This window comes from Periophthalmus magnuspinnatus, chromosome 18 (genome assembly GCF_009829125.3).
Source record: "Periophthalmus magnuspinnatus isolate fPerMag1 chromosome 18, fPerMag1.2.pri, whole genome shotgun sequence".
Classification (NCBI taxonomy): domain Eukaryota; kingdom Metazoa; phylum Chordata; class Actinopteri; order Gobiiformes; family Gobiidae; genus Periophthalmus; species Periophthalmus magnuspinnatus.
In genome coordinates, this window is record NC_047143.1 from 23,337,919 (window position 1) to 23,356,983 (window position 19,065).

The 19,065-nt window shown below is 38.5% G+C and overlaps 2 protein-coding genes across 2 annotated transcripts in view; one reads left to right on the forward strand and one right to left on the reverse strand.

Annotated features, from left to right (window-relative positions):
* Positions 1-10,712, reverse strand: part of adgra3 (adhesion G protein-coupled receptor A3) — a 35,401-nt gene extending 24,689 nt beyond the window's left edge. Inside the window, exons 1-2 of the mRNA XM_033983274.2 lie at positions 9,805-10,712; positions 48-119 (exon numbers count right to left, since the gene is read on the reverse strand). Of these exons, the coding sequence (XP_033839165.1) occupies positions 48-119; positions 9,805-10,052 (320 nt within the window). The 5' untranslated portion in view covers positions 10,053-10,712. The remainder of the gene's footprint in view (positions 1-47; positions 120-9,804) is intronic.
* A 240-nt stretch (positions 10,713-10,952) lies between these two features.
* LOC117386093 (cytosolic beta-glucosidase) lies at positions 10,953-17,069 on the forward strand. The gene is made up of 5 exons (XM_033983401.2): positions 10,953-11,103; positions 12,102-12,326; positions 13,705-14,507; positions 15,770-15,893; positions 16,879-17,069. Exons 1-5 carry the CDS (start codon positions 11,049-11,051, stop codon positions 17,067-17,069), a joined length of 1,398 nt encoding a protein of 465 aa, XP_033839292.2. The 5' UTR covers positions 10,953-11,048.
* The last annotated feature ends 1,996 nt before the right edge of the window (positions 17,070-19,065 follow it).

Genomic DNA, 19,065 nt, shown 5'->3' on the forward strand with positions numbered 1-19,065 from the left:
CAAATATAAATAAAATGCAAAAATGAAAATAAAAATGAAATACTTACAGTTTTTCCAGTGTGGACAATCCGTAGAAAGAGCCATTTTTGAGTTCTTGAATCTTGTTGTTGTTCAAAATTCTGTGAAAACAAAGAAAAAAATTAAATGTTTCAATCCACAAATCTTAGCAAGAGACAACAGACTGAATAATATCTTGGGTTTTGGAAGTGGAACAGCGCAGATTATCACATTAGGTCTTTGTTTGGCCACAATTTGACAGATTTCAGGGTGTGATGCCACAGGGAAGAGTAGGCCTGTCACCATAATTACTATATCGACATATCGTTCAATATATGTTGGATGGAACAGTATTTTTGTGAGACAGTATGTATCGCGTGTACACATTTTTAGTGGGAAAGGCTGAATTAATAAATTCTATGACCCATTCCAGATGCAAGCTGAGTACTTAAGTGTTTCATCCTGTTATTTATTTATTGCAGCTCATGGTTTTAACAACATTGTCGATTTAGAATAGTTTTTATAGTTTAAATCTGCTCTTGGGTTAATGTAGTGGCATAGATTAGTTTCAATATTATCATTTATCACCTATAATTTCTTCAAATACATATCGTGCTTCAAATTGGGTTGTTATAGTGACAGGTCTGAGGAAGAGAGGAGTTGAAATTGAGCCAGTAATGACATGGCCAGACTGCGCTGGGCACTGAACACCAGTTAGGATATTGTTCATATGGCTAACGGTTTTAAACGCTTGGTTGTAGTAAGAAGGGAACGCAAATCCAAATTAGGCTATGTCCAAATTTGACTTTTAATGCTTGCTTGTTAAACCAAACCAAGGTTCATTATCGTCAGCGGGATTGCACAATATTAGAAAAACGTGTGATAATAACTATGTACAACTGTAAAAACATAAAATCTACGAAAATATATTTAGAATCGACTATGCCCTGCACAGCTGTAGGAAATCCACACTACAGTTTAATCCCAGCAGGAAAAAACTCTTGTGACTTGTGGTTAGCATTTGTTGTTGGCCGGCAGCGAGGGGATGTGGTGGTGGGTGACATACATGCTGGTGGCACCCACAAACCAGGCCCACATTGGAGTCATTATGGGGTGTTGAGCAGTTCTTTATTACAGGGTTGGACAGCGGAGAATTGAAACTTGGCTCCCTGCTGCTCGGGGAGAGAGTGCACGCAAACAGTTCTGTGTGATGCAGCCACCACTTTGCACGTTTCCATATGTTCGACCACGGCGATGTACCAGGCTGCGGATTCTGTCACTGCCAGAAAATATATGGTTACAAATAGGGGATTTACACGGAAAATTATTTGGCTTGTCATGTTATAAACCTGCTCAATCTTTCAAAAACAATACAGAAAAAAAGATTTGTACTGAGGCTTGTCACGATAACAAATTTTGAAGTTCGATGTAAGTAAATATAGACGATAAACGATAATATTGAAAGTAATTTATGCTACTGACACAACCCAAGAACAGATTTAAACCACTAAAAAATTTCTAAATGTACAAAATATTGTTAACAAAAATTATGATCTTCAATAAATAAACAGCAGAATGAACCACTTTAGTACTTTGCATCTGTAATGAATAGTAGAAGTTATTAATTCAACCTTTTATGGATTCAATCTTATATAGCCAAAAAATAACCAAAAGTTCTCCTAAAAGATTAATACTGACCCCAAAAATACATAGCTCCAGCTTGATATAGTAATTATCATGACAGGCTTATTCATACTAGACAACAGTCAAATACATTGGCCTACTTAATTATAGAAAGTGTAAAAAAACAGATAATAAAAGCTTAATTCAAACCATGAAAAACCCACATCTAACCATGTAATGTTCCCACAAAGGTTCATAAGAATGCTATGCTTCTCTAAATAAATGCTACTGGGGTAAGACAGTCACAGTCCTGTCCATCATAGTTCGACATTGAGTTGATGTGATCAACAAGTGCACTGTGCATAGCTTAACTTGTGACTCTAAAAGCCATAAAATTAAATGTGTCTAATGGCATTCTCCAGGGAGTCATGAGTTCTTGCCCTCTTTTCAAACCTCATTTCAAACTTCATTGCATTCTTCAACTTCCTTTTTCCCCCAAGACCCTTCAGTGATGCTGAAAATTTACACCTCCCCTGTTTCAGTTGCTTCTTTTGTCCATTTCACACCGTCTTAAGTCATAACTGTTTTCTTACAGATGTCCTTCTTGATGTGAAAAATGTAAATAATTGGTAATCTAATACTTCAAAATAGGATACGGTCTGAGTTCTTCAAGCATCAATGCATTCGTCCACTTCATTCCATTTGGTAAAAGAGACCTCAAGTAAGTTCTTTTCTACTTGCATCTTTAAATTGTTGCATCACAAAAAGATGTGAAAAATGTTTTGTGGTGTGGTTAGAGAATTTGATCTAAACTGTGCCTTTATTATGTAAAAACTATACAAGGACATAGGCCTGTCACGAGAACACATTTTGAAGTATGATAGAAGTACGAGAGACATTTTGCGATAAACGATAATACTGAAACTACTTTAAGATTAAAATAAAGCAGGATAATCCCAGTAAACCCTTTTTAATAGACTGTATAATTAAAAGCCATGAGATGCAACAAAAAATAGCAGGATTAACCAAATAAATAGCCAAAGAAGTGACTTACCGGTACTCAACCTTTTCCAGCTCAAATGTCATTGCATTACAACAAAAATAACAAAAATCTCCCCACTTTCGCAAAGTACCCCGAGCGCCAAAATATATTCTTCCAGCTTTTCTGTATTGAACGATAAGTCGATATTGTAATCATTGTGACACAGGTCTACAAGGACAGTCAACATGAGAATTTACACCTCCCCAGTTTCAGTTCCTTCTTTTGCCCATTTCCCACCATCCTAAGTCCTAACTGTTTTCATACAGATGCCCTTCTTGTAAATAATTTGTAATCTAATATATTTCAAGATGAGATCAATATGGTCTGAGTTCTTCTACTGTAAACAAATCCCTCAATAGCAAATTCTCCCAAATATGGAAATACTTATTCGGTGAAATTCAGTTTGAGACCATTACAAATTCACCTCCTCCCCTCTGGACATTTGTATTCTACTTCCCCTGTCTGTCGTCTCCAGCCCAAATGAGCGCGTCCACAGAATGTCTTGGGGCTACCCCTGAATAGGCTGGGGAAGAAGGGGGTAGCCAGGGCTTATCTTGATGCATAGATAAGAGCTGTTTGAGTTCAGGCCAGGAGCGAGCTGCGGGGGAATCCTACTGTATATCCTGTCTCCTGATACACAAGCCATAAATCTCTCAGACGTTTATGGAAAAGCTCCAGGTAAAACCGGAATATCTACTTGCAGCCGTAGCAAATATGAAATGCAATGGCCTAGATTTCCTGTAGCTTGAAGAAATCAGGGAATTTGACACAATGGTTCGTTTTCAGTGGACGCCTCTAGCAAGTAATAGTTAGAGGTGAACAGAATGACCTGCTAAACCAAATATCCAGGCAAACTTTCAACACATTTTCCCATTTTTTGCCATTACCATGAGCTAATTTTTGCCCATCATTAAAATGTCTTAAAAGTTGTATAATAAACTACAGATTGCAAGCATCAACTTTTCCAAATATTTGTATGATGCAAACTCTATTGGAGAACCAATTTGGACATTTTTGGTGACATTAGTAGCCATTAAGGATGGGACCAGATCTTATGAGACAAAATTGCCACAAAATTGTGCACACATGAGGAAAATGATCTTGTACATTTTTATTTTTGTGTGGAACAAAAAGGGCTAAACGTACAGGAGTTACAGCTGTTTGAGAAGCTGTAGTTCCAAAAAACAGTACTAATGACAACAAAAGTATTGAATAAATTGTCCAATCCAGTTCACAAATTAGCCTAACTATTTTTTTTTACACATCTTATTTATTACACATTTTTCAAAATCTCATCTTGTCTCGTTCTCATGGACCCGATCTCGTGTCTCGTCCCACCCCTACTAAGCCACCATAGCCACCAAAATGTCACATCCTTTGATAACAGAATCTACTATGCACTCAAAGAAGCAAATTATGCAGATGTTCGGCTCTGGTCCACAAACTCTTGCACCATGGAACGCTGTACAGGTGTTCTCACAAAATGCCAAAGCAGTTCCTCAAGTGCGATAAAAACAGATGAGAAACATTTCACTACTCAACCACATTGCACTGTCTTACCTCATGTCTCTAAAACTAAACTATATGTCTGGGATTAAGCAGGACTCAGGGGGGCACAGCGCAACCCCGACAGGTCTGCTAAATTAAAGGCTGTAAACTGACTCATTCTACATCTGCCGGGGGCTTGCCTTTTGGGATGTTGCCCTGTTCCGCAAACACTGCCAAACTACTCTGAAAAGCGCGGAGGCATTCCTTTTAGAGCCACGGTTTGGGAAGCAGCAAAAACAAATCCTCTTGTGGACATGCATGACAGCAGGCACCTGTGTTTTCCTTGTAGGAGCCTTTCAGAGACGACACTTGCAGGTCAGGGAAAGTAAACAAATGAGATTATTGCCATTCTACAAGGATTTAATGTCACCTGAAAATGTTTGCGTGGTTTGAGTGAATTAAAAAAGCCTCGCACTGATGCTACTCGGTTGTGTTAGACTAGTTCTGTAGCCATTGCCGTCCTGGAGTAAAGTGATTGAAGACACGGCTGCCAATCTACGCCATCAGGCTCTCCAACCAGCATCAATAACTCACGCAGAAACTTTCATACTAGGAAACGCCAGTGAAGTATCTTGCAGAAGGACACACCGACAGAAGTTAATCCAAATGGGAATCGATCCTCCAACCTTCAGGATGGTGGGCCAGCGCTCCAACAACTGAGTCCCTGCCAGCCCCAAAATTGGACATCACTGGGGCTGAGTGGTTTCTGTTTCATAGCAAGAAGGTCTCAGGTTATGTGTGGAGTTTACATGTTCTCCCTCCTGTGCCAGGGTGGGTTGCCAGGGTGGGTTTCCATCAACCAAACACAAGCACAGCAGGCTAATCCTCCAGCTGTTTCCTGACCATGAACCTAATGGACATAGCTTATGATCTGGAGATAGGTCCCCACTCGCTGCTCTGTGGTTGGTCATCGCGTCTGACAGGTTGACCTATAGCATCATTAAACATTACGAAAAGAAAACTAGAACCAGATGCACACCCAAAGCATGGTGTTTAACCCATTGTGTAATTATTAAAATATATTATCTGACAAATCATTCAAAAGCATTAAACTTTCTTGCTAGGGATAATAAAAAGTTCCGGATTCCATTCACACCCAATGTGTCACTACGGTAAACATAAGTTTCCTTGAGTAAAAGAAAGGAAATCCCTGCTTTCTCTGAGATTAAAGCTGCGTCGCTTTCTCAGAGGCCAAACCAGGTGCTCTTGTCTGCACCGTCCAAACCAGGTGCTCCCACTGAATACTACCTGATTACACCAAACAAACGCTGACGGAAACATGAGCCGGGGAGGACAAAAAGCTTAACTACAGTCAGTTCCTGTCTGTATGGTAACGTGGAAGGGGACTTGAACAGGTAAATAGGAATAAACTTGTAACAGTTTGTAACAGACATGAATCATGGGTTGATTTTGACGATGTATAAAATCCCACTACCTCTTGTTCCTTTAATGTTGGACCTATGGCTAAAACATTTAAAACTTTCAGGATCCAATTAAAATCCAACAACTGCTTTTTCACTTTAAAGTTTAAACTAACAAACCAAACTGAAAACACAACATCGTAGTTCTAAATAGAAATGCCATCAAGGTTAATGCGAGGACTCAAGTTAATCCAGCTCCTACAGTGGGAGGCCAGGGGCAGCTGTAAACACATTTGTGTCATTTCCTCTCAGATTACTAAGGCATGCAGTATCTTTAGGGAAGAACAAATGCAGGGAATGCACTCCATTTTCTGCTGCTTGGTCAAACAAGACATACATTCAACATTTTGCAAGATTATAGCCACTCTTCTGTGTAATTGCTCAAGATGAGGCATGATGAAACTTGGGATGAACCAATATTGGGTCCAAGAAAATGGAGATTTGCGGTTATGCTTCATATCTGGCAACAAGAAAGCGAATTATCCTAGTGGTTCAGTAAGTTCGGCAAATGGGAGTATTTTTCAACACACGGCTCTTGTTCATGGATTAGTTCCATGGAAATGAACCAAAGGTAGAAGAGCAAAACAAATGGATCTATTTAGAAAACGTAACCTGATAAAAAGTTGTTCAAATTTTACAATCAATAAATGCATCATAGTAGTTAATGGAATTATTTTCCAGGGTACAAACTGCTCACAATTATAACAACATTCAAAAGTTCGCTACAAGCTTTTTAATTAAATCCAACTGTATTCATTTTACCCCCTGTATACCAACTTTGCAGAAGCTCAATTTCACAACGGTAAAAAAACAAGTAATGCATTATAGTGAACCATTTGTTTAGGCCTGTCACAATGACACATTTTGAAGCACGTAAAGTCGCTAGTGAAATATTGCGATAAACGATAATATTAAAACAGTTTTATGCCACAATAAATACTACCAGTAAACACATTTTTATATATACAGTGACATTAAAAGGCCTGAGCACCAACAAATAAATAAATAGCTAAATTAACCAATAATTAGCCATAGAATTTACTTTTTCAACCCTCTGCAGCTCAAATCTTTTTTTTTTTTTTTTTGCTGTAACACAAAAGTATTACTATTGTAAAGAAAATGCAGCTGAAATAGTAATTATCATAACAGGCCAACATTTGATTGTATTTCTCAATGACTCAAACTGTGACCACCATGTTCAGGGAGGTCCAGGCCGTGGTCGACGCAGCTCCAGAGCAGGAGGATGTCATAAAACTCTGACTCCTAAGGGATTTTACAGGCTGTAAATTAACACCAAAACTGTCCCAGTAACATAAAGTGCTGTTCCATTGCTGTTCATGTCCAGGGGGAAAGTGAGGGGCCCAGTGATTGAGGGTGGCTGCCTCTTTATCCCACAATAGATAAAGGCCAAGGTGGAGGCTGAGGAATCCTAAAGAGCTTTTTTTCTCTATAATTACATCATCTTAAATCTGCGGGGACCTCCACGCAACAAAGACTGAGAAAAACACAGGGAACTGGATCAATTTTAAATCCATCACTGTCAGCGAGGCTCAGGGGGACCAAAGATTAGGTTTAAAAAAGTGCTTTCAGTTCAATAAGTTAAACCACTTCCAGTCTTATTCTTAGTCCTCCACCAATACCATCTTGTCTTGTTTAGTTAAACTCCTTTGGTTACTTCTGTTGGGCATTTGTCTGTAACTTTTTAGTAGCTGACTTTAAACTGACATGGTAGGTGGTCTTGAGACATGTTTGGCTATAAGAACAAAACCCTTCCAAAAGTGAGCAATTGTACAACTTGTTTCTAAGTGGGTCAGACCTCGGCAAGTGTACAAAATACCAAAATATCTAGTTATGTGTGAAGCCTACCACAACAGGAAGGATACGGTTACACAGGGTCTACATTTACAGTGTTTCAGTGTGCAGCTGTGGAGGGATGATGGATGGCTGTCAAGGCACTGACACAAGTTTAGCTCTGGGAAGAACACGAATGTCAAACTATGTGTAACACAGGTATGTGTATAATTTGATGGATAATGCAATTTTTTACCCAGGACCAGTGGTGGAAGGTAACAAAGTACAAGTAGTAAAGTGCTGTACTTGAACAGCATTTTTAGGTATCTGTACTTTACTTAGGTAAATTTTACAGTGGATACTTTTTACCTTTCTTCCCTGCATTTCAGAGCATGTATCTGTACTTTCTATTCTACTACACTTGTTAACTGGACTGAAAAGTAAAGAGTACTTTTCATATGATTTGAGAGGTTATTTTTACCATGTTTGAGCTAACATCCTGAGTAAAGTTTTTCAGTTCCACCTTCGACTTAGAGCAAACAAAAATAAATACCCAAAATTCATGAGAAATTCATTTGTATTGCAACTTTCGACCAAAATATGCATCTTTTTTTCAATATCAATATCAATATCACTACATTTACACTTAACACCACTTGTGCAAAATACTTTTTACTCTTAAATACATTTTTAAAACGGATACTTAAATACTTTTACTTAAGGAGATTTTTTCATGCGATACTTTACTTAAGTAAAAGTACAGATACAGAGGTAAAAAGTAACAAAATGGAGTACTTCATCCACCACCGCACAGGACTATTTAGTATGCAGCGTAATCATGGCATGTGATGTAGCTATGCAATAATGTAATAGTGAAATGCAGAAAATAGGAGGCAAATATGTATTTTATAAGGCGATTACTGATTACTGAGTGTTTTTTGTAATAATCAGGTGCTGAATAGGCCTATCATGATAATCACGAAATCAACTTGCTCAATATATGAACGCTGGAACAGTATATTTTGGGCCTCAATATTTATCGTGAGTATGTTTTCTTTGCAAAAGTGGGGAGATTTGGGGTAGTTCTGTTGTAATACGACTTGAGCAGTAGAGGGGTGAATAAGTCTGTTATGTCTAATTATTGGTACATTCTACTATTTATTTGTTGCCGCTCATCTCTTTTAGTGTACATTTAAAAATGGTTTACTGGTTTATCTTGCATAGATTAAATCTTAATGAGTGGTATAAAGTAGTTTCAATATTATCATTTATCGCAGTATTTCTCTGTAGTGATATATCATGGTTCAAAATGTGTTATCGTGACAGGTCAAGTGCTGAAGTGATAACCTTATTATTATGAGGTTAATGTCTCGGTACATTGTCCCTTCAAATAAAGACTAAACTAAACAGGAGAGAGTCAAAAGGAGAGTAAAATGTCCAGTTACGACAATTTAATTTTGTATTCAAATCGAAGAAATATATTCAAAATTATTAATAATGCAGCTCCACCTAAAATGAATTAAACTTTGTTCCGAACAAACTACCTGACCGACTCGGTCACTGTGAACCAAAATTGAATAGTTCCAAAAAGATCCTCGGCCTTTGCTCAGTCGCCTTTTCATTTAAAACCATCAAACGGTGGAATCAGCTTTGGGACAGTCTGAAATTGTCTGTAGATTTGAATAATTTTACTAGAAATTTGAAAAAGTACATTTTAGATAAGCAAATGTGTTCACATCAGTCTAGGCAATTTGTAATGTTCTGTTTCAGTGTAAAAACCTGCACATAATGATTTTTTAAATTGGTTTGGACTGTAGGAAACATCATGTACTGCACATGGGGACTTACTGCCAATGTCAATGATGAACTGATATGTAATTGTAATGAAATGTGTTTAATGTGTGTTCACCTGCCCAGGGACTAAGAAAGAAAGAAAGAAAGAAAAAGAAAAGACAGAAAGAAAGACAGACAGAAAGAAAAGATAGAAAGAAAGACAGACAAACAGACATAATGAAAAGACAGACAGAAAAAAGATAGAAAGACAGACAGACAGAAATAAAGACAGGATAAAAGAAAGACAGAAAGGTAGAAAGAAATAAAGACAGTAAGAAAGAAAGACAGACAGAAAGGCAGGAGGAAAGAAAAGACAGAAATAAAAGACAGACAGAAAGACAGAAAAAAATGAAAGACAGACAGAAAGAAACAAAGACAGGATAAAAGAAAGACCGAAAGAAATAAAGACAGACAGAAAGACAGGAGGAAAGAAAAGACAGACAGAAAGAGTGCTTAGAAAAACTTTGTGAAAAACAGCAGTGTCAGTGGTTGGTTTTGTGCAGCCTGCCACAGTATTTGTAAAAGTACACTCCTGGAGCTCATACTCACAGTGTGACTGTCCTGTTGGGGAAAGAGTCCGGGGGTAAGACTTGATGCAGCTCCATGTTGCTGCACACCACTTTCCGGTCAGACGGGAGGCTCTTCCCACTGCTCCTGGACCGTTCATCATATGATTTACAATCAGATGATAGAGCAGAGTCACCAAGCAGCAGCAGCAAGCCCACAAACAACTGCCACACAACCACTCCTCTCATTTTCACACGTGACAACAAACAACACACAGCATTTAGAGACATTAACACTGAGAGAAGCTAGTGGTTAGCTTTGGCACCGTGTCCAAAAAGGTAGACTCCAGCACAAAAACAAACAAGATCATTCCCAGTGTCTTCGTCCTCCATTCTTCTCCAGCTTTGTCCACACTCATGCTAGTCTTTGTTCACCAAAAGCATCTATAGAAACACGTTTTTTCCCAGTTGGTTTTAGTAATCCAGAGAAATCCGAGCTCAGTCCAGGTCCTGAATCAAGTTGTCCAGTTGTTGAGAGAGCTTCTTTGTTGGCAATAGCGTGTTGGCTCCAGATTCCTGCCTTTTCTTGGACAAAACGCGTCTGCAATCTGAAATACTAGCAGAAAACACTGTATACACGCACGTAGCATTTTAAAAACACATTTTCTTTCCTGGTAGTTTGATTTATTAACGCTACACGACGCCAGCAACTTTCCACGAAACTAAACAGGAAACTAGTCCAGAGCTGGAACACGGGACGCAACCGCACGAAATACGCAGGTAACTTAAGGCTAAACTAATCCAAAGTTGATGTTTTAAGCTGCTTTTTTCCCCCAAACTCATTAGCTCTTCTGTGTTCATTGAGTTGTCCTCTTCCAATGGTCCTGCCCAGTCCTGCCCTATGGTCCTCGGAAGCAACTCTCCCCCCAGTTGTTTTAACAGTCCACATTCTTCAAATCCACTTCCGCTTTGCCTTTCAGAATAAAAACGCACATCCGTAATTTTTGCCACATTTTAAAAACTATAAACCGCATTTTAAGCACGGTTATGTAAATATGTACAGAAAAAACAGCTCATCAATATTATTTTGTTTATTTCAGTGTACAATATATTAACTTTGAACAATTTTCCAAACAGCGGGAACTTTACTTTATTCCACTTCCTGTTTTGATCATCATGTGGTACCATGTGTAGTGCTTTATGAAGGCTAAATGGCCGGGGTTGTACAACTGTTTTACTACAAATCTACAACATATTGAGTCGACTGAATAAACTATAGGCCTCAGTATGTTTCCTCGTGATTTTGCGTGGGGAGCAGCAACCGCAGCGTATCAGATTGAAGGTGTGTAAAGAAATAAAAGTCTTGCAACTCTTTGTGGGACACCAAATGTAGTTTATCTAACCTTTTTATGTTTATTTGGCTGTAGGGGATTTAATTCCAAAGAGGGTATTAAGTAGTATTCTAGTTGCACAAGCAGCATTTAAAATATTGCACGTGAAATAAATTAGTAGGTTACATTCCATACAAATTAATCACATCACCATGGAGGCAAGCAGGGGAACCCCTCATCAGAAAAGTTACATAATGCAGCTTTAAAGGTCTTATACGACACCAAACTGAACTTTATGGCATGTTATACTGCTGTTACCTCATCATAAACATACCTGGAGTTGTGTTTTGTTCCATTCACACATGTTTGAGTAACACTTTCTTATTAGTCTGTACATCTTCAAAGCTCAAAATGCTCCGTTCCACCTTGTGATGTCATGCAGTGATAGTTTTCAAGTTAACAGCTACCTTTTTACCTATTTCAGTAGAGATGATAGGCAATTACAGGGCTGATTACAAATAATACACAAGAAATAGGCCTAAATTAAATATACTTCACAATTAACAAGTCTGTTTACTTCTAATTCTGCTTTAGAAAAGATATCACTTGAGCTGTAGTGTTCACTCTCATCTGCCTCCATCTTACCCCTTTACCGTTTGCATTCCCTTTCTCTAACCTCATGTCTTCATCCATGAATCTCCTCTTTTGTATTTCACTCTATTTAGCACTAACAGCCTCTCAAACATTCAAACAACCTGTCTTGCTCTAGGACACAAGGGCAATTTGGTGTAAGTGGGATTCAACTGCCAACCTTCTGGCTATAAAACAACCATGCTACCACCTGAGCCTATGTCTGTCTCTGGAAAACTGGAAAAGGTTGCGTGCAATCTTCTTAACTGCTGTGCAAAGTCAATTAATTTACTCCCGGGACTCATTTAAAAGTCCCAAATGTAAGCTTGATTTCTCTTTGTAATTATCTTCCTCAATGAAACAATTTGCGTGCGTTAAGGTGGCTGGCAGGCAGATGGCAGGGGAGCGAGTATCTGGGACACGTTCTGTCATGGGACGGGCAGAGTGTTTGGGGATCACAATGGAGATGTGGCCTGCAACAGCTACGAGCTCTGGGAGGAGGATCTCAAATGTATCCTACAGCTTGGACTGACTCATTATCGCCTGTCCATCTCGTGGGCTCGTCTCCTGCCCGATGGGACCAGGCAGCGTGTCAATCAGAAAGGTATTCCCAAGTTCTGTCATTCAATTCAATGGTTTTGTCATTTTGTGCTGTGTCTGCGTAATTCTTCAGTGGTGGAAGAAGTACTCAATTTTTGGTACTTAAGTAAAAGTACAAATACCAGAGCCTCAATTAAAAGTGGAAATATCATAAAAAATCTATTTAAGTAAAAGTATTGAATTGAATCTGTTGTACTAATGTACTTCAAATGTAAAAACTGAAATTATTTGGCACAGATTTTGAGATCTAATAGTTTCAGATCAATGTACAGTTTTTGATAAAGATTTGTGGTAAAATTTGTTCAGCAGAAACAATTGAATCTATCTTTTTTCCTTGATGTTTTTATTTGTTTTTAAATAAAAAATAAACCGCTCAGCCGTTTCAACAGGTCTCACACTATAATAAAAAAGCCTTTTACTTTTCAGTTCAGTTCAAAAATTAAGTGGAGCAGAAAGTACCTTCTCTCAAATGTCGTGAAGTAAAAAGTATCCATTTTAAAATCTACTTAAGTAAAGAACAGATACCTAAAGTTTGTACTTAAGTACTGTACTTTACAACTCATTATGTTCCACCACTGTAATTCCTGGCAGCAATGGAATGTCATCTACTAGTGTTGTGAATAGGAAATACTGAAATATGTTGCTTTCCTGTAATAATGGTCAAAAGGGGACAGCACTTTCTCTGTTAAGTTTTGGCCCATATATACTGATAATTTGATTTTACATTACTATAGAGAAAAAGTACTATAACTACACAGTATTACAGTATGAATGTTAGCATGAAGTTAAGAGATATTTCACAGTCCTCTCATTTCACATACTGGAAGCTAAAGATCCTCTATTACACCAACCTGACTGAGCTTTAAGCCATGTTATAATGCTGTTAACTCCTCAAAAACATACCTTGAGTTGTGTTTTGTTTCATTCACACATGTCTGAGTCACCCTTTATTATTACTCTCTCTATATCTCCAAAGCTCAAAACACTCTGTTCCACCTTGTGATGTCATGTAGTGATAGTTTTCAAGTTAACAACTACGTTTTACTTTTAATTCAGTAGAAATTTGGAATTCCACAGCTGAAATCATCCAAATGATTCAAGTGAGGTGGAGTTTAAAAACACAGTGGAGCACTTCCTGTATCACCAGATGACATCACAAGGTGGAATAGAGAAGAACTCAGCTTAAATATACATGGTTTGTGTGTTAAACTAGTGCAAATGAAACAAAACACATCCTAGTATGTTTGCGATGAGAAAACAACATTATAACATAGATCATAAAATAGTGTAAAATGGCCCTTTAACCTTGACCTTTTGCAACGTCAGCCTTATGTTTTTCAGATTCATATAATAAACATAATCCATTTCTTATCTGTCTCTAGGCGTGCAGTACTACAACAAGGTGATAGACGATTTACTGGCTGCTCACGTGTCACCAATGGTTACTCTTTACCACTTCGACCTGCCTCAAGCTCTACAAGATCAAGGAGGCTGGAAATCACCAAACATTGCTTCACTTTTCAACAGCTACGCCCAGTTCTGCTTCGAGGCATTTGGCGATCGTGTCAAACTTTGGATCACAATCAATGAGCCATACGTGTGCGCCAAACTTGGTCATGAAGATGGTATTCACGCTCCAGGACTGACAGAACCCGGGATAGCCGCTTATCTAGTGGGCCACAACATGCTAAGGGCCCATGCGTTGGCTTGGCACAGTTATGACAAGATCTTCAGGCCAAAGCAGAATGGATTGGTGTCTCTCGCTCTCAACAGTGATTGGTTAGAGCCATTAGATCCAGATTGCGCAGAGGATATCGCCGCTACACAACGCGATATTGCTTTTACGCTCGGCTGGTTCGCGTGGCCTGTCTTTGTGACCGGGGACTATCCAGAAGTAATGAGAACGTTTATTGAAGCTAACAGCCAAAAACACGGTTACACTGGTGAATCACGACTTCCATTTTTCTCAAAAGACGAACCTGCAATTTTGGGGACGGCTGATTTTTTTGCTCTTAACTTTTACACGTCACGTAAAGTTACATCAGCGGGTGCTCGTTTTGATAAACTGAGTATGAAAAGCGACCAAAATGTACAGGAGGTGTTGGATCCGTCATGGCCGATCTCAGGGGTGTCCTGGCTTGCAGTGGTGCCTGATGGGTTAAGGAAACTTCTCAGCTACGTCAAGGTGAACAGTAAACATCAATATTGAACAGCCACTGAAAAATGCTTGACATCTGGGGTAGAGTATTTCCAAAACAGCAGGTCTTGTGGTACATTGCTGGTTAAAATGACTGGAATTCAGGATCTTAATTTGAGTAGGTTTGAACTGCTTTGATTTAGCTGCTTATTGCTAAATATATTTCCCTGGTTTCAAAGCGTTTTGACAGGATGATTAAGTTTGAGTTAAGAAAATAAATCTGCCAGTGATTTACGTAAAATGGCTCAAGCCACTAAATTGTTAGCTTGTAATACAAAGAAATGTAATGAAATAAGGCAGAAACATCTTGAAGTAAAAGACGCTAGCTCAGTTAAATAAATACAACTTAACCACTGAGAACTACAAACGAAATAAGAACAAATATACTGAATTTATGACACTTTTAACTGATCTAAAAGGCTATTCTGCAAGCATCAGTATTTAACAAAAGGCTCAAAAAGTTTGTTTTCAAATACAGATATCGTAGCATGTTAAAAATGATAAATTGTCCCATTTTTATATAGGGGTTTTCCACCTTCTAGGCATTAAAAGAAACCACTCATCCATTCACACACACATTAAGCATCTTGCCCAAGGATACAACAGCAGCATTCATCTGTGGGAGCTTGAATCGCACCACCAACCTGTGGGACAGTGGATCTGACCGCTCAACCAATGATGTTTATGTCCCGAGCAGGATTCAAACCACCAAACTTCGGCTCAGCGGACAAACACTCTACCAGCGGAGCTACTGTCACCCAGTGTTATAATGTTCTGCCTGATTGTGTTGTACAGATAGTTCGAAACTGCCTAAAACAAAACGTCAACCCAAAACCACTTTATTTGACAAATTCATTCAGTTTAAAAGTCGCTCTCTCACCCACAGTTAAACTACATTGATCGATAGGAAGATGCATAGCCTTCAGCTAAATGAGCAAAACACCTGACATTTGTTTAGCATCGCGCATTGATTTTGTATGCGGCAAACACCTTTTTAACACCCCCAGAAACACACTGATGCTTCATTAGTGCTGTCACATTGAATGAAATAGTTACTTTGCTGAAAAGTGTTTTGCAAACGACCAATTTCCTGCTGTTGTGCCTTGTCACAGCCCATTACCTCGAGCTCGCCACCGTTGAATCGGAGCTAAATGGCACACTGTAGACCAATCTTTCTTTCCGTAGGAGGTGGCAGGTGAGGTGATATGCCTTGTTTGTTGATAACATTTGTCCCACTGATTTATTTTCAGAAAAACTTCGGCGATCCGGCCATCTACATTACGGAAAACGGGTTCGCTCAGGTCGGGTCGTTACAGATGGAGGACGTTCAGCGGGTCGAGTTTTACAAGCAAACCATCAGCGAGGTGGCGAGAGGTAAAGAAGTTTAATCAGTGCCCAATCAGAATTATGAAAACGAGCTTATGGTGAGTTAGAGCACAGCCACTGAAGAAAAAATAAATCAACGCTACGTGAGAAATATATTAGGACTGCAGCAACTAATCAAATGAACTGGTTACTGCAATCATCATCAACAAATTCACCGATTAGTTGTTATCCACACGATAAACAGTTTCTAAAGCTATGTGCTGGATGCAGGGGATTTATTACCTAATACTATTGGTGGAAGAAGTACAGTACTCAATTTTGTTAAGTAAAAGTGCAGATACTGGAGCAAAAAGTAAGTAAAAGTAAAAGTATCACAGGAAAAATCTTCTTAAGTAAAAGTATTAAAGTACCCATTTAAAAAAGCACTTAAACAGTAAAAAGTACAATTATTTTGCGCAGATATTCAGATCTAATAAAGCTTACATTAACTGTTTTTGATAAAGATTTGTGCTGATATTATTCAACAGAAACAATTGACTGTTTTTATTTGTATATTTTTGTTTGCTCAAACTATGAACATGTTAAAAATACTCTCAGCCTTTTCAGCACGTCTCTACTACTATACTAAACTATAATAAAAAATACTTTTACTTTTCAATCCAGTTAAAAAATGTAATGAAGTAAAAGTAAAACATATCCACTTACAGTACAGACAACTAAATATAACTATTTGTACAGTACAAGTAAGTACAGTACTCTACTACTTTTACTTTCTTACGTTACCACCACTGCCTAATACTAATAAAGGAATTTAGTCAGAATAGCGCTACATATTAGATACCATGTCTGTAAAATTCTAAAAAGTACAAGTATTTTGCGCAGATATTCAAATCTAATAAAGCTTCAAATGAACTGTTTCTGATATTACAGGAATTTAGTCAGAACAGCACTACATATTACCGGTAGATACCATGTCTGTAATATTCTACACAAGCTGTCATCATCATAATAATAAAATGATTCCATCTTTTAGCTATCACAGAAAATGGTGTCAATGTCCGTGGATACTTCGCCTGGTCGCTAATGGACAACTTCGAATGGGCCGACGGATACAGCGCAAGATTTGGACTGTTTCACGTTGACTTTTCAGAAGAGAAGCTCCCACGTACCATTTACCGCTCTGGGAAAGAATACGCAAAACTTATTAAAAGGTATAACTCTTGACATGTTGATCTACTTACATATTTTTCCAAATCAATACATAAATAAATGTTATCCAACTCAGGGTGCATAGAAATATTGAGTTTGCGTTACTTTTTGAGGCTTCCTTCCCCAAACTCCAGCAGTGTATCTAAGGACAGGGATAAACTTGAGTTCCACTAAATAGAAGTAAAATTAGTATTCTAGCCTGCACGATTCTTAGCGAGTTTTCCCTGGAGATTTATAGAGTGGGGCTCCTCACTCATATGCCCAAAGTAGTTGTAATGCTTCCAGATCAGGCGGCAGCAGCAGCGAGTTAACTGTGTGCATGTGAAATGGGTGCTAATTTGTTGAGCATATCTGAAAATAAAGCCAATTTTCAACCTGTTCTATTTTCAGCTGTAATAATTTCATTCCGAAGGTGCGCTGTATCTTTTTCACGACTTGCTTGTCTCCATAGAGCTGTTATTGCTTTGCCTGGGATGTTCCACAGTACGCTATTAAACTTATCTTGATTTTTTTTTTTCAATTATAGGTGTTTTTAATTGCAAAAACAACCTTAACAACTTGCATTCTTACTGTAGGTGGGCTCGCCTCTCCACCGATCTGGCCTAAAAGTGGCATGGCGGGACCTGCTTGTCTCCGTAGAGATAGTAAGTTTACTGTCATACTGTGGAACATTTAAGGCAAAGCAATGTTATCTTAATGGGGGCAAACAGTTAGTGATCCATCCTCCAGAAAAGTTGTATAGTGGACATTTAAGTTGGAATATTTTCTTTTTAAATAAACCTCAACATGGAATTCACAAAGAAATTTGGAGTCAGCTTTGAAGAAATACTGTCAAATAGAGAAGATGGATACATATAGGCTGCAAAACACAAAAAATAAGAAAACACAAATTGGGAATAGTCATCTTAACACCAGACTCTGAAAACCACATTTTGTAGATGGCAAAAAAATGGGGGCAGAAAGCAACAGATGCCCCTCCACAGGAAGACGGGCTAATGCCATTTGTGTGACTTGGACAGCTGTGCAAACGGCTATTTGGAGAAAAGAGGCCAATGAGTGAGCAGCCACCCTAGAGCTACATTTAAAGTAAGATTAGTTTGTTTTGCTACGCTGCGAACATCTGGAAAATATTTAACAAAATCTAAAACATTAAAAAGGCCAATAACAAAACTAAACATCACATTTCTTGTACACCAGCTAGGATGGGGCTGAAACGTGGATGAATAGACACTGCTCAGAGTTGGCCTACACTGGCATCTTGTGGCGTAATTGAGAACTACACCCAACTCCACTGTACAGCTTCTGTTAATGTGTTGCAAAATGATGCGCTGCTTTGATTCCTAAACGCCTCCTATCGGTGGTGCAAGCCTAACCACAATTCATCACAGATTTAGCACAATTAATATTTATGCTGAGATGTGAAGGCAAATGTCATTTATATTGGCTGCTTGGAGACTTTGTTTGCATTTATAAGCACAGTGTATGGTGCCATCCAGTTGGCTGTGCATAGTGTTTTCAACAGATGTGAGTAATACCCTCGCGGCCCTCCTCCATCTATGTCACGCCGGGTGAGATTCCCCTTTGTCTTATGATGAATAACAAGTTTTTGTGCAACCATGAATAATGCCACTGCCTTTTGCGTTCTTCTCTGGGCTGCTCTGAGCGCAAAGCTGAACCACATTTCATACTTTTGCAGCCCTAATGAAGTTGATCTAATATCTCGGCTTCTGACACGGTGGCTAGTGACAAATCGCAAACCATTAAACACTTACTAAAGTCGTACAACAAGCAGTTTGCGAGGTTGCGGTTTGAGGATTACAGAACATATGTGCCACCTGTGTTGGGGACAAAAACGCTCCGAATTGTGTTTCCCATGATTCATCATTTTACAGCTGTGGGAGTATGAATTCCCAGCCAATAGTCTATCTCATTAGTGGTTTTCTTTTAGCATTGTAGTGATAGATTTCTTCTGAGCTGGAGGTAGCCAATAGCATATTTTAAAAGATCCAAC